This window comes from Rana temporaria, chromosome 7, assembly GCF_905171775.1.
Source record: "Rana temporaria chromosome 7, aRanTem1.1, whole genome shotgun sequence".
Taxonomy (NCBI): Eukaryota; Metazoa; Chordata; class Amphibia; order Anura; family Ranidae; genus Rana; species Rana temporaria.
In genome coordinates, this window is record NC_053495.1 from 29954307 (window position 1) to 29968542 (window position 14236).

Below are 14236 nucleotides of genomic sequence, written 5' to 3' on the forward strand. Positions count from 1 at the left end.
ATTCAGTATATACCTGTATATATATATATATATATATATATAGATATAGATATAGATATAGATATAGATATAGATATAGATATAGATATAGATAGATAGATAGATAGATAGATAGATATATATATATATATATATATATATATATATATATATACACTGCAATGTTTCCTATGCATTTTAATCACACAGGTTTGAAACTAGAGAACTGCGTTTGGATCACGCCATGCAATTTTCTTTTTGAATACATTTTTATTGAAGTCTACAATACAAAAGATATAATATGCAAAGAATACTCATTCAGGTACAAAGAAAAAAAATATTTGGGTTGATTTACTAAAACTGGAGAGTGCAAAATCTGGTGTCACTGTGCATGGTAGCCAATCAGCTTCTAACTCCAGCTTATTCAATTAAGCTTTGATAAAAAAACGAAACGCTGATTGGTTTCTGTGCAGAGCTGCACCAGATTTAGCACTCTCTAGTTAAAGTAAATTAACCCCTAAAGTAGGGTGGCCACATTTCCAAACTGCCATTCAGGGACACCCCCCTCCTTTGCCAAAATTAAAGTTTTTCAGGAGCAGTGATTCTAATTATGCTTAAAGTGCAACAATAAAAATGAACAATTCCTCTAAATATAGTGCCTGGGGGTCCCCTTAGTCTGCCTGTAAAGTGGGGTATGTGTACCATGTATAGAACATGCTGCAGCAAAAATTACATTTCTAAATTGACTCACGGTTGCAATTGCTGGCACCCGGCTATTGAAGAAAATAAAAAGCAAAAAAAAAAATCCCTTTATTGCCTTCACACCAGGCATGTAGAATACAGGATCCAACAATTGTCTGGGAAAATGTGTAGCTAAGAAGATACAGACACCACCAGGGCAGGATCATCAAATAATCAATATAGAATGGAATGGAAAGCAATCTCAGATATCTAACACAAGGGGGGATTTACTAAAACTGGAGAGTGCAAAATCTTGTCCAGCTCTGCATAGAAACCAATCAGCTTCCAGGTTTTATTGCCAAAGCTTAATTTGACAAGCTTAAGTTAAAAGCTGATTGGATACATGTTTAAATTCTTTAACAGTAGGTCATCCCTTCTTCTGAATAATTAGAAAAACAGACACTGCGGAAGGATCTGCATACATAGCATTGTATTGTATAGTATATAAAAGTAGACCATCACACAACAGGAATCGTTCAGACAATAACCACATTTTCTTTTGCTGGAAAATCATTGAGGATTATTGAATGAGATGAGGGATAGTGTGCCTTGTACAGTAGCCAACAGTAACCAATCAGCAAGTACGCAAATTGATTGGCTGCTCTGGTTTACTGCACACTCTCAGGCCTCGTACACACGACCGAGGAACTCGACGGGCGAAACGCATCGTTTTCCTCGTCGAGTTCCTTGTCAGGCTGTCGAGGAACTCGACAAGGCAAGTTTCTCCATTCCCGTCGAGGAAATCGAGAACTTGCTCTATTTTTGGCTCGTCGAGTTTCTCGTCAGTTTCATAGACGAAAATGTACACACGACCGGTTTCCTCGGCAAAAAAATATCTCCCAGCAAGTTTCTCGGTCGTGTGTACGAGGCTTCATTGCTTAGTTCACGGTTTTCAAAAAGTAAGGCCTCGTACACACAACCGTTTTCCTCGACAGAATCCATCAAGAAACTTGGTGGCAGAGCTTTTTTGCCGAGGAAAACGGTCGTGTGTATGTTTTTCATCGAAGAAAACTGTCGAGGAACTCAACGAGGAAAAAAGAGAACAAGTTGTCTTTTTTCCTCGTCGGGAGTCTCAATTTCCTCGTCGTGTTCCTCGTCGGGCTGGTTTTCGACGAGAAACACGTTCGTGTGTATGCTTAGAAACCCGCGCATGCTCAGAATAAAGTATGAGACGGGAGCGCACCTTCGGTAAATGTAGTGTTTGTAATGGAGATAGCACATTTATCACGCTGTAACAGACTGAAAAGCGCGAATCGTCTCTCACCAAACTTTTACTTAACACGCAGTAACATGAGATTAGCAAAAGCAGCCCCAAGGGTGGCGCCAGTGGAATCGAACTTCCCCTTTATAGTGCCGTCGTACGTGTTGTACGTCACCGCGTTTGAGAACGACGAGATTTTGTCTCGACAGTGTGTACGCAAAGAAAGCTTGTCAAGAATCTGATTGGTTGCTAGGGCCAACAATATAATTCCTGTTAGTAAATAAGGTTGTCCTGATTCAATGGATGCTATGTACCATATGATTCCCAATAACAAACCAAATAAAACAGCAATGGAATGAGATGAAATGGCCGCCCCTGTGGTTTAATCCCTGGGTACATCTTTTATCCACAAGTGAACTCCATGGTTGTCTATCTGCAAGGGGTCTGCCAGGGCTTCCTTTAATGTCAAAGAATCAAAGGCAGCGCCGCAAAGGCTGGGGGTGCGCCAATCCCAGGCTGAGGCCTTTGATGTATTGTTGCGTCGTGTATTGAGGTCTGCCAGTTTCCATTAGAACACACACACAGGCACCTCCACCGGCTCTGAGGCTCTGCCAGAGAAGCTTTTCTGCCGTGGCGATGTAGGACCACCAAGTTATGACCACCAAAGAATCAATGTAATCTATGCTATGCAAAACAGGCTTCTTTTATTATCAATACACAACAATGTCTCAATGTATATAGGGGTGGATTTACTAACGTCAGACAGTCTGTGCACTTTGCAAGTGCAGCTGCTCCAGAGCTTAGCAAATGAGATGAAGCTTCACTTTGCAAAGAGTACCCAATCACATGCAAGGGAATGGAAAAAAACAAACCAAAAAAAAACAGCATTTTTGCTTGCACATGATTGGAAAATAGATAGGTGGTCAGCAGAGCTTCCCTTCATTTACTAAGCTCTAGAGCAGTGGTCTCCAAACTGCGGCCCGGGGGCCAGATGTGTCCCTTTTCTTGATTTTATACGGCCCTTGGGGTGCTTTTTTAATCATTGGCACCAATGATGGGGCAGAATTCCTCCCAATGACACCACTGATGGGGCAGAATTCCTCCCAATGACACCAATGATGGGGCAGAATTCCTCCCAATGACACCAATGACAGGGCAGAATTCCTCCAAATGACAGGGCAGAATTCCTCCAAATGACAGGGCAGAATTCCTCCCAATGACACCAATGATGGGGCAGAATTCCTCCCAATGATAGGGCAGAATTCCTCCCAATGACACCAATGATGGGGCAGAATTCCTCCCAATGACACCAATGTTGGGGCAGAATTCCTCCCAATGATGGGGCAGAATTCCTTCCAATGACACCAATGATGGGGATGAATTCCTCCCAATGACGGGACAGAATTCCTCCCAATGATGGGGCAAAATTTCTCCTAATGACACCAATGATGGGGTCCAATGGCACCAATGATGAGGGATTTTGTACTCCTCATGGCCACAGTCCGGCCCCCTTAAAGTCTGGAGGACAGTAATCCGGACCTTTGTTTAGAAAGTTTGGAGATCCCTAATCTAGAGCAACTGCACTTTCAAAATACACAGACTATTTGCCTTTAGTAAATCCATCCCAGTGTGTCTTCAAAACGATTAGATATAGGCTTTATGTACGCGGGACGCTGTTCAACCTCTCCTGAATGACCGAACGACCTCACAATTGTCATTCAAAATGTTACAGCGCTGAAAGCTGAAAATTGGCCTGGGCAGGAAGGGGGTGAGAATACTAGGGCCGAAACAACTAATCGATTATGAAATTAATCGATTACAATTTTCATAATCGATGAATCGGCCAGTAACATAATGGGGTTAAAAAAACTAAAATTAGCCCTTATAGTACAAAAAAGCAAATCGCTACTGTAAATATTACTTTCACTGTCCCACAGTAAAAAAATGAACCCCTTACAGTAGCGATTATTTGCTATTTTTTTACTTATTTTTGTTTTTTTAACCCCATTATGTTACTAAACCTCTCAGGCCTGGGTTCGCGCCTCCTGTTTTTTGGTGCTTTTTGCAGAAACACACTACAGTTCATTGACATGTTTTCCTATGGGACACGTTCACATCCATGATTTTTTTTCAGCTGCTGCGTATTTGGAAAGGGCAAGGTGTTTTTAACGCAAAACGTTGCTCTTTTTTTTTTTTTTTTGGTTCAATATACTTCAATGGAGAAGCTGCAGAAAAGCATGTAATGTGTTTTTGTGGTCATTTGTGTTTTGTAATCTGCCCAACAACAAATTGGCCCAAAAAATTTTAAAAATGCTTTTTTTTTTCTTTTTTTTTTTAAGGCTATTATCCGATTAATTGATTAATCGAAACAATAATCGGCCAACTAATCGATTATGAAAATAATCGTTAGTTGCAGCCCTAGAAAATACCCCGTTACACTTTTAACAACTGCTACCTTACAACAAGCATTCACACAAAACAGTGATTACGTGGGATTTTACAAAACAATAAAAACCATCCTTTGTTGCATCATAACACTTATTATATAAATCCCTGTAATTATAATTATTATTCCTGTTTATATAAAATCAAGTGTCCAATATATTTGAAAAGTGCCTTTATAAATATGAAGGGAAAGGTTTGCACGGCTTTGGGGAAATGTGGGTAGGTGTTATTACGTGTAATAAAAAGAGGTTTTAATTTTTTGAAAAATCTTGTTTGTAGTGAATACATAATGTTATCACTGTTTTCCTGGTCTACATACAAGCTGGGATGTAGCAATTATTAACCAGTTCAGCTCCGGAAGGTTTACCCCCCCCCCCCAACCTGACCAGGCCAAATACCACCAAAAGAAAGCTCTATTTGTGGTGGAAAAAAAGATTTTGGGTACAGTGTTGCACAACTGTACGATTGTCAGTGCCGTTTCGCAAACAACGGCCTGGTCATTAACCACTTGTCCACCGGGCCTATTTTGGCACTTCTCTCCTTCATTTAAAAAATCTAAATTTTTTTGCTAGAAAATTAATCAGAACCCCCAAACATTATATATATTTTTTTAGCAGACCCCCTTGGGAATGAAATGGCGGTTATTGCAACTTTTTTTTCTCGCACGGTATTTGCGCAATCATGAATTAAAAAATAACAAAACAGTAAAGTTAGCCCAATTTTTTTGTATAATGTGAAAGATGATGTTACGCCGAGTAAATAGATACCTAACATGTCACGCTTTAAAATTGCGCACACTCATGGAATGGTGCCAAACTTCGGTACTTAAAAATCTCCATAGGTGACACTTTAAATTTTTTTACAGGTTACTATTTTCGAGTTACAGAGGAGGTCTAGTGCTAGAATTGTTGCGCACGCTCTAACGCACGCGACAATACCTCACATGTGGGGTTTGAACGGCGTTTACATATGTGGGCGGGACTTGCATGCGTGTTCGCTTCTGCGCGCGAGATAACGGGGACAGGGGCGTTTTGAAAAAAAAAAGCTTAATTTTATTTTTATTTTACTTAATTTTTTTTTATTTTTACACTTTTTTTTTATCACTTTTATTCCTATTACATGGAATTTAAACATCCCTTGTAATAGGAATCAGTGTGACAGGTCCTCTTTATGGAGAGATGTGGGGTCAATAAGACCCCACATCTCTCCTACAGGCTGGAAAGAATGAAATCGGTGAAAAAAAACAAAAACACTGATCACATGCCGACAGCCGCGATTGCGGCTTTGTTTACTTCCTGGTACCGGGCGTGACGTTATAACGTCGCGCCCGGTCCTCCGACGGTAATAGAGATGACTGTGACCGTCTGGTCACCAGTCATCTCTATGGTTCTGCAGCGGACGCCGATCGATTCGCTCTCCGGGCCCCCGATGGCACAGGAGAGCCCGGAGAAGCACCGGTTGGCGGCGGGAGGGGGGGATGTCCCCTCCCGCTGCCTATAAGAACGATCAAGCGGCGGAACCGCTGCTTTGATCGTTCTTATCATGCACAGAATCAGCGGCTGAAGACCGCGATATCTCCTCTTTATAGAGAGATGTGGGGTCAATAAGACCCCACATCTCTCCTCCAGGCTTACAAGAATGAAATCGGTGAAAAAAAAAAAAATCACTGATCTCATGCCGACAGCCGCAATTGCGGCTTTGTTTACTTCCAGGTACCAGGTGTGATGTCATAACATCGCGCCCGGGCCTCCGACGGTGACTGGTGACCATCTGGTCACCAGTCATCTCTATGCTTTCCAGACAGCGCCGACCGATTCGCTCTCCGGGCCCCCTATGGCACGGGAGAGCCCGGAGAAGCACCGGATGGCGGCGGGAGGGGGGGATGTCCCCTCCCGCTGCCTATAAGAAAGATCAAGCGGCGGAACCGCCGATTTGATCACTTTTATAGTGCACAGAATCAGCGGCTAAAGACGGCGATATCTGAATGATGCCTGTAGCTGCACCCATCATTCAGATATCACCGCACAAAGTCGAGGACGTCATATGACGTCCTCTGATGGACAGGTGCTTAAGGGGGTAAATCCTTCGGGGGCTGAAGTGGTTTCCAGCTGTCAAGTGTCCAATGTTCAGAAAAAGGTTTTCAACTGCCCTGTGTGTAGGTTCTGGGCAAACAGCCAGCGTTCATGAGGCCTAAGGTGACAAAGTATATTTTATGGTGAATAAATTGTAACAATACACTTTGTACTCGCAAAAAAATGTAAAATAAAACTCAGTTTTCCTAGAAGGTTACAAAGTGTTGGCTTTTCCTTCAATAATTATAAGCTACACTTTTTTTCTAGCACAAGGCATAGACATCTCTGAATGTTTTGACACATTCAGGCCCCGGTTCACACTGCTGCGTGGTACAAAATCGCACGTGATGTCCGTGCGATGCGATCTCAGCTATACAGATAGTATGGCTATAATCGCATCACATTCGCACTAAACTCGCACAGGACCCTTTTTTTTTGGTCCGCACCAGAATCAGATCGCATAGGTGTTCACGTCGTTCTCCCCACGGCTTCTCGGCTCTTCATAGATAGATTGAAAGCAGCACAGCCATTGTCTCCCACTGCTGTCAATCAAATCCAATGATGCGGCAGGGACAAGTCATACACTCGGCGTCTATGACACGGGAGCACGCCCACAAGGTAACCCCCTCAGGAGAGAGCTTCCCAGAGGGGGTTAGCTATTGCGGGGAGGAGCCGAGAGCTGCCGTGGGACCCAAGAGGACGGTCGGGGCCACTCTGTGCAAAATGAACTACACAGTGAAGGTAAGTATGACATGCTTGTTATTTTTTTAAACGTGAACCTACCACTTTAATTGGAACCTGTTAAAATGTAATATTAATATTATACACATATGGGGTTGATTTACTTTAAGTGGTAGTAAACTCTGTACTACTACTTTAACCTACAAGTATGCCTATAATAAGGCTTACCTGTAGGTATAAAGAATATCTCCTAAACCTGTAAGGTTTAGGAGATATTCCCCCCACAATGCGCCGCTGACTGCAGCGGGGATCCTCGGCTAAAGGGCCGGCAGCCGCCGGACCTTGCCGGAGAGAAGTCTCCTGCGCGCATGCACGGGAGTGACTACATCGCCGCTCCAGCCAATCACAGCGCTGGAGCGTCGATACCCGGAAGACACGCCGAGGAAAGATGACATCTCCCTCGGCGTGGACCAGGTAAGTTCCTCTCACCTCGTTCCAAGGTAAGTATTTCATAATCGGCTAGTATGCGGTGCTGATTATGGCTTTTGCTTTTCAGGTTTAAAAAAAAAAAAAATGACAGCGGGTATACAAAGTTTAGTAAATGCAGTGACGTTTCACTTTGCAAAGAATATCTGATGACGTGCAAGAAAAAAAAACAGCATTTTGCTCACACATGATTGGATTATGAAATTCAACAGAGCCTTGCCTCATTTACTAAGCTCTGGGGCAAATTCCCTTGCAAAGTGCATATTCCTATGCAAAGTAAGGAACTGGTTTGCCTTTAGAAACATAAGCCCATAGGGAGATTAGATTTTAAGCTCCTTGAGGGCAGTTTATGATTATGAGTGCACAACATGTAAGGTGCTATATAAATCTTCATAATGAATGAACATTCACCCCCCATGCAGGATATGTCCTGATTGGGGTACAGACTGTAGGCCCCCAGAACTGCAAGGCAAAGATGCCATTAAAACCTGTGACATTCCAAATGAGTATCTGGTGACATCATAATAGCTTCTGCAGCAATGCAGGTAACTGGATGAAATGCATTTGTTTCATCCAATATGGCAATATGCCACCCACCATTCTGGGCTAGACCATAGTGAGCCCCCTTTACTGCTGGGCCCTAGAGCAGCCATGTAGTCTATAATGACTACAGTTATGCCCTTGGTGCCGGTCACCAGAACGCCCAGACAGGCCACCTAAATGCCATGCTGATTCCATAACCCTAATGCAGGGGAGGCAGCCATCTCGGGCACACATCACTGAACCTACCAGAATGTCTTTGGCATGTGAGAGGACAAGCACAAGGTGTATGTACAAACTCCATGCAGATAGTGTCCAGGCTGGGATCCAAGAACCCCGCTGCTGCATGGCAGAAGTGCTAACCACTACGCCACTGTGCTGGGATGTTAAAGGAGTTGTAAAGGGAAAAAAAATTGACTAAAATTAATGTCTGCAAGGTAAACAGACAGAATAGTGTAATGATTCTGTAAAAAAAAAAAAAAGAGTAAATACCTATTAAATTCCTTCATCTATATCACGTCCGGCATTCTAGTTTCTGTTCTCTCATTCACTCCCTGGTTTGCAGCGCTCGTTCATGTAAGAACTACATTTCCCAGTATGCATTGCGGCACGCCCAGTAATTCACACCTCCTTGAAGTCTCTAACACGTAGAGAGCTTCCTGCCGCTCAGATGTAGTTCCCAGGAGGGGGCGAGCACGTCACTGACCACCGCAGTAAAGCCTCCCATCACGGTGGTCAGTAAAATCAGACAAGCAGGAAGTGAACAGAACAGAGAAGAAATAGAGCAACTTCTGAGCAAAAACGAAAAATGAGGAAGTGAAAAGAGGAATGTCTGCAGGTAAAGGATGCTTATTATGAAAAAAAAATGTTTTCCTTTACAACCCTTTAAAGTGACACTAAACTCTGGATTAAAAAACAAAACAAAAACGGTATGATATTTAAACTCAGAAAATCCCCTTGTATTGCTCTCAGCCCCCTCCAAATCCCCCCTCGTTTTTTTTCTGTTGTGATTTGACTTCCTGTTCGAGGGTGGCTACATTTGTTCTCTGTGGACCCCACTGTATGTAGGATGTAGCCACCCTCTCTTGATTGCTTCCGAGATAGACTATGGCAGGGGGTCTCCAAACGTTTTAAACAAAGCGCCACCCTAATGTCCTTCAGGCTTTAGGAGGGCTGCACTGTGGCCAGTGGGAGTAGAAGTTGTAGGAAGATAAAGTTACCGCTCCAGATTATACCAATCAGTGTCCTCTCAGAAAATGCCAGGTGCCGGTGATCTGACGATATGGTTCTGGCTATCCAGATGGTTCCTGTAAAGACTGCGCAGTCACAATCCTTGCCGACGGAAATCTCCGAACCTCGGCCGGCATCCAGGGCGACGTGGAATTTGAGGAAAGTGGCCAGTCGGCCTCATGTCCTCGCCTTCGCTCGGACGGCTCGCTCCGCTCGCTCGGCCTCCTGGCTCTTTTTTTAACATCCTCCAATCCACAGGGATGTTAAGGATTGAGCCTGGATGCCGGCCGAGGTTCGGAGATTTCTGTCGGCAAGGATTGCGCCTGCGCAGTCCTTACAGGAACCATCTCGATAGGGAAACCTTAACGGCAAGTCACCGGCAATGCACAAGGCAAAAAAATAGGAAGATATTTGGACAGCCGCACTCCAGAAAAAAAACATTTTTGGTTGCCTTTATTAGTAAATATTGTTAAAACACTGCAATACACAGCAAAATAAGGGATAACTGCAGCTGACGCGTTTCACACTATTGGCTAGTGCTTAGTCATAGCTAGCATATATAAAAATGCACTTAAAATATATAGTATCATACAAAAGCCATGTGATCAACAATGACCAATAGGGAATTGTTATCATTCAATAAAATCCCTTATTTTGCTATGACTTGTAGTGTTTTAACAATTTTTACTAATAAAGGCAACCGAAAAGGTTTTTTTCTGGAGTGTGGCTGTCCAAATTCTCTTACTATTATTTTGGAGTAGAAGTTGTCCTGGTGTTAGAGGTGGCAAACAGTACCCCATCTTTTGTATTGTTGGAGTAATAGAGCCCCATTGTTGGTGTCAATGGCAGGAATAGTGCCCCTGAGGGACAGATAAAAGCAAGCAAAGGGCCGCATCTGGCCCCCAGGACATAGTTTGGAGACCCATGGACTATGAGATTTGTAATATGTAGAGCAGGGGGTCTCAAACTAACCAGTCTCAAACTGGACGGTTTAGGAGATATTTACCATATACGCTTGCGCCAAAGTCATCAGTGCTTGCGCACTGTTGAAACGGCTCACTCGTGCCATTTCTTCAGCAGTGTGCCATGACCGGCGGCTGACGTCATTGCGGCTCCGGAGCCGGGGAAACCGGAAATAACTCTGGGAGACATGTCGCCGGTCACAGTCATGTACGGGGGCCGCAACAACAGCTTCGATCTAAGGTAAGTATTTCCTTGTCTTACAGGGTTTGTTTGTTTTTTTAATGGGGTTTTTTTCAGGTTTGCAACCACTTTAAGGAAACAATTCGGGACTTTTTTTAAAGCAATCTACTGAGCTGGCCAGATTCAGCTCTTGAGGGAGTCTATTCCACATTTTGACAGCTCTTAAATTAAATTAAATCTCTTTTCATCTAGACGTAAAGAGTGCCCCCTTGTCCTCTTTGATGACCTTAAAGTGAATAACTCAACACCAAGTTCACTATATGGACTACTTATGTATTTGTACATGGAGATCATATCCCCCCTTATTCTCCTCTTCCCAAGAGAGAAAAAAATTCAGTTCCTCTAACCCAAAGTCCATAACCCTAAAGACGATAGTCCATACCCCATAACCCATAGTCCATAACCCATCGTCCATAACCCACCGTCCATAGCCCATACCCTAAAGACTATAGTCAATACCCCATAACCTATAGTTCATAACCCACAGTCCATAATCCATCGTCCATAACTCACCGTCCATAGCCCATACCCTAAAGACTATAGTCCATACCCCATAACCTATAGTTCATAGCCCATAACCCATCGTCTATAGCCCATACCCTAAAGTCTATAGTCCATATCCCATAACCTATAGTTCATAACCCATAGTCCATACCCCATAACCTATAGTTCATAGTCCATAACCCATCGTCTATAGCCCATACCCTAAAGACGATAGTCCATACCCCATAACCTATAGTTCATAGCCCATAGTTCATAACCCATCGTCCATAACCCATCGTCCATAACCCACCGTCCATAACCCATACCCTAAAGTCTATAGTCCATACCCCATAACCTATAGTTCATAGTCCATAACCCATCATCCATACCCTAAAGTCTATAGTCCATACCCTATAGTCCATAGCCCATAACCCATCGTCTATAGCCCATACCCTAAAGTCTATAGTCCATAGCCCAAAGTCTATATTCCATAGTCTATAACCCATACCCTAAAGTCTATAGTCCATACCCCATAACCCATAGTCTGTAGCCCATACACTAAAGTCTATAGTCCATACCCCATACCCTATATTCCATAGTCCATAATCCATACCCTAAAGTCTATAGTCCATACCCCATAGTTCATACCCCATAGCCCATACACTGAAGTCTATAGTCCATACCCCATAGTATGACTACATTCCTACATACAGTGGGACCATAAAGAACAAACGTAGACACCCTCTAACAGGTTGTCGGATCACAGGAGCAAAAACAAACACAATTTGAAGATTTAAAGGAATCTGAGAGCAACAGGAAATACTTTTTTGAGTTCAGAATACAAACTAGAATATTGTTTTTCCTTTTTAAAACCAGAGTTGAGTGTCACTTTCCGTAGTGGATGTGTACGGATGATTTTTTGGGAAACAACGATATCGAAAAACCTCAACGACCAACCTCCAACCTGCTCTCCGCTCTTTGCACGCCTTTGTTGTTTTCACCCAACCTTACGCTATCACCCCCCAGGGAAAAAGCCCACCGTGATTTACTGATGCTGCAATCATTCCAGCATGCTGCACAGAGGTGTATCGATTACCCCCGGCCAGCTCTTTAGACTGGAGCGCACACCGCAGCAGCGAACCTGACTGCGCGGCTCAGAGGAGGGTATCAGCCCAGGTGGAGGGGGGGGGCTGTTTTCTATGAATGGAAGTTTTTTTTTTTGCTGGATGGCAGATAAACAAATGATCCTGGAGCAAAGCTGTCAGTAAGCCTTCCCTCCCTTCCCTGTGAGGCCTGTAGGTGTCGCTGTTGCAGGGAGCCGGGTGCTGGTGACGCCTATGGAGGAGATGCTGCTGCTGCTGGGTTATGGGAGGGCGCTGCTGTGATTCTGGAGCTCCCATTGATTGACTCTCCTAACCTCAGAGCCCCAAAGAGGGTGCAAAATAGAGAATGCAAAAAAGAGACAGCAAAAGGAAAAAAAAGGGTGCAAAAAAAGAGAATGCAAAATAGAAAACGCAAAAAGAAATAAATAGAAATAAATGGTTGCAATGTATTGGTGGTCCAGATCCCAGGCCCCACTCCTGCTGCAGAACCTCTTATGGATGTGATCAGGTGACCCCCCCCCCCCCCTTCCCCCGGTACCCACCTTCTGCTGCCTCCTGGCCATGTCGGTAGGTTGCTTGGCATTGAAGGGATAGGCGATACATCTCATTACAAACACATAGAGCTGCAGCTTCCTCTTCCTCTCTTCTTCCTCCTTCTGCAGCCTCTCCAGCTCTTCCTTCTCCTTCTCACTGACCACGGACGGGCTGGGGCTGGACGGCCGCACACTGCTGCTCCGGCTGCTGGGCTGCAGACCCCCTCCTCCTCCGCCTCCTCCTCCACCCCCGGAGCTCTCGCTGGTCCGGCTGGGGGAGAGCCGGGCCCCGGTACTGGGAGCCAGAACCTCCTTACATTCTTCTTCTACAATCTCATCCGATTCCTCCTCGCTGGAAGACGGGTCCAGCATGGTGTCCTCTCCGCCGGGGGGTGTGCGAGGGGTGACTAGATCCGACCGACCGACAGACCGAGGACGAGGGGGGACAGAGATCCGGATCAGGCAGGAGGACCTGGCGGTGGTGCAGCCAAGTGCAGACTAGGAGGCATCGGCGGTGCTGCTTACGTGTTTAACTCTCTCCTCCCCTGTAATGTGACTGGAGAAAGGAGAGCGGAGAGAGACAAAATAGTGCCGGGGAGGAGGGAGGGGGAGAGCCGGGGAGGGGGGGGGGGATCATTGATCAGCTGTGCCTGGAATCTGCCGCGGCAGATGGTGCCTGGCCTCTTTGTCCGCCGGCCAATCAATCCTCAGAGCGCAGGAGAGGAGGGGGGGAAGTGACCTGTCCGGGGGGGTCACTGGGTGATGAGGGGGGGGGGGATGGAAGAGTAGGGGGTGCAGGGGGGGATGAGAAGATAGAGAGGGGATAGGAATAAGAGAGAATGGGGTGTAGGGGATGTCAAAGAAGGGATGCATTGTTTGTCAGAGAAGGGGGTGTAGGGGAAGTCAGAAAAGGGGGTGTAGGGGATATCAGAAAAAAGGCATTAGGGGATGTCAGAAAAGGGGGGTGCAGGAGGTGTCAGAGAAGGAGATGTTAGAGAAGTGGGTTAGGAGATTTCAGTGAAGGCGGTGTAAGGGATGTCAGAGAAGGGTGTGTAGGAGGTGTTAGAGAAGGGGTGTAGGAGATGTCAGAAAGGGGGGTGCAAGAGTTGAGAGAAGGGGGGTGTAAAGGATATCAGAAAAAAGGCAGTAGGGAATGTCAGAGAAGGGGGTGTAAGGGGTGTTAATGAAGGGGGTGTAAGGGATGTTAGAGAAGGGGGTGTAGGAGATGTCAGAGAATGGGGTGTAAGGGATGTCAGAGAAGGGGGTGTAGGAGATGTCAGAGAATGGGGTGTAAGGGTTGTCAGAGAAGGGGGTGTAGGAGATGTCAGAGAATGGGGTGTAAGGGATGTCAGAGAAGGGGGTGTAGGAGATGTCAGAGAATGGGGTGTAAGGGATGTCAGAGAAGGGGGTGTAAGGGATGTCAGGGAATGGGGTGTAAGGGATGTTAGAGAAGGGGGTGTAGGAGATGTCAGGGAATGGGGTGTAAGGGATGTTAGAGAAGGGGGTGTAGGAGATGTCAGGGAATGGGGTGTAAGGGAT

General features: G+C 45.0%; 1 protein-coding gene across 41 annotated transcripts in view; it reads right to left on the reverse strand.

The window, feature by feature from the left end:
* CADPS (calcium dependent secretion activator) overlaps positions 1 to 13267 on the reverse strand; it is a 553237-nt gene extending 539970 nt beyond the window's left edge. For 11 of the 41 annotated variants that reach the window (XM_040359125.1, XM_040359166.1, XM_040359131.1 and 8 more), the window contains exon 1: positions 12707 to 13266. In XM_040359125.1, coding sequence (XP_040215059.1) covers positions 12707 to 13069 — 363 coding nt within the window. In that variant the 5' untranslated portion in view covers positions 13070 to 13266. Of the gene's footprint in view, positions 1 to 12706 lie in introns of all 41 variants that reach the window. The other 30 variants (XM_040359155.1, XM_040359138.1, XM_040359154.1 and 27 more) reach the window with 4 other exon arrangements.
* Positions 13268 to 14236: the final 969 nt, after the last annotated feature.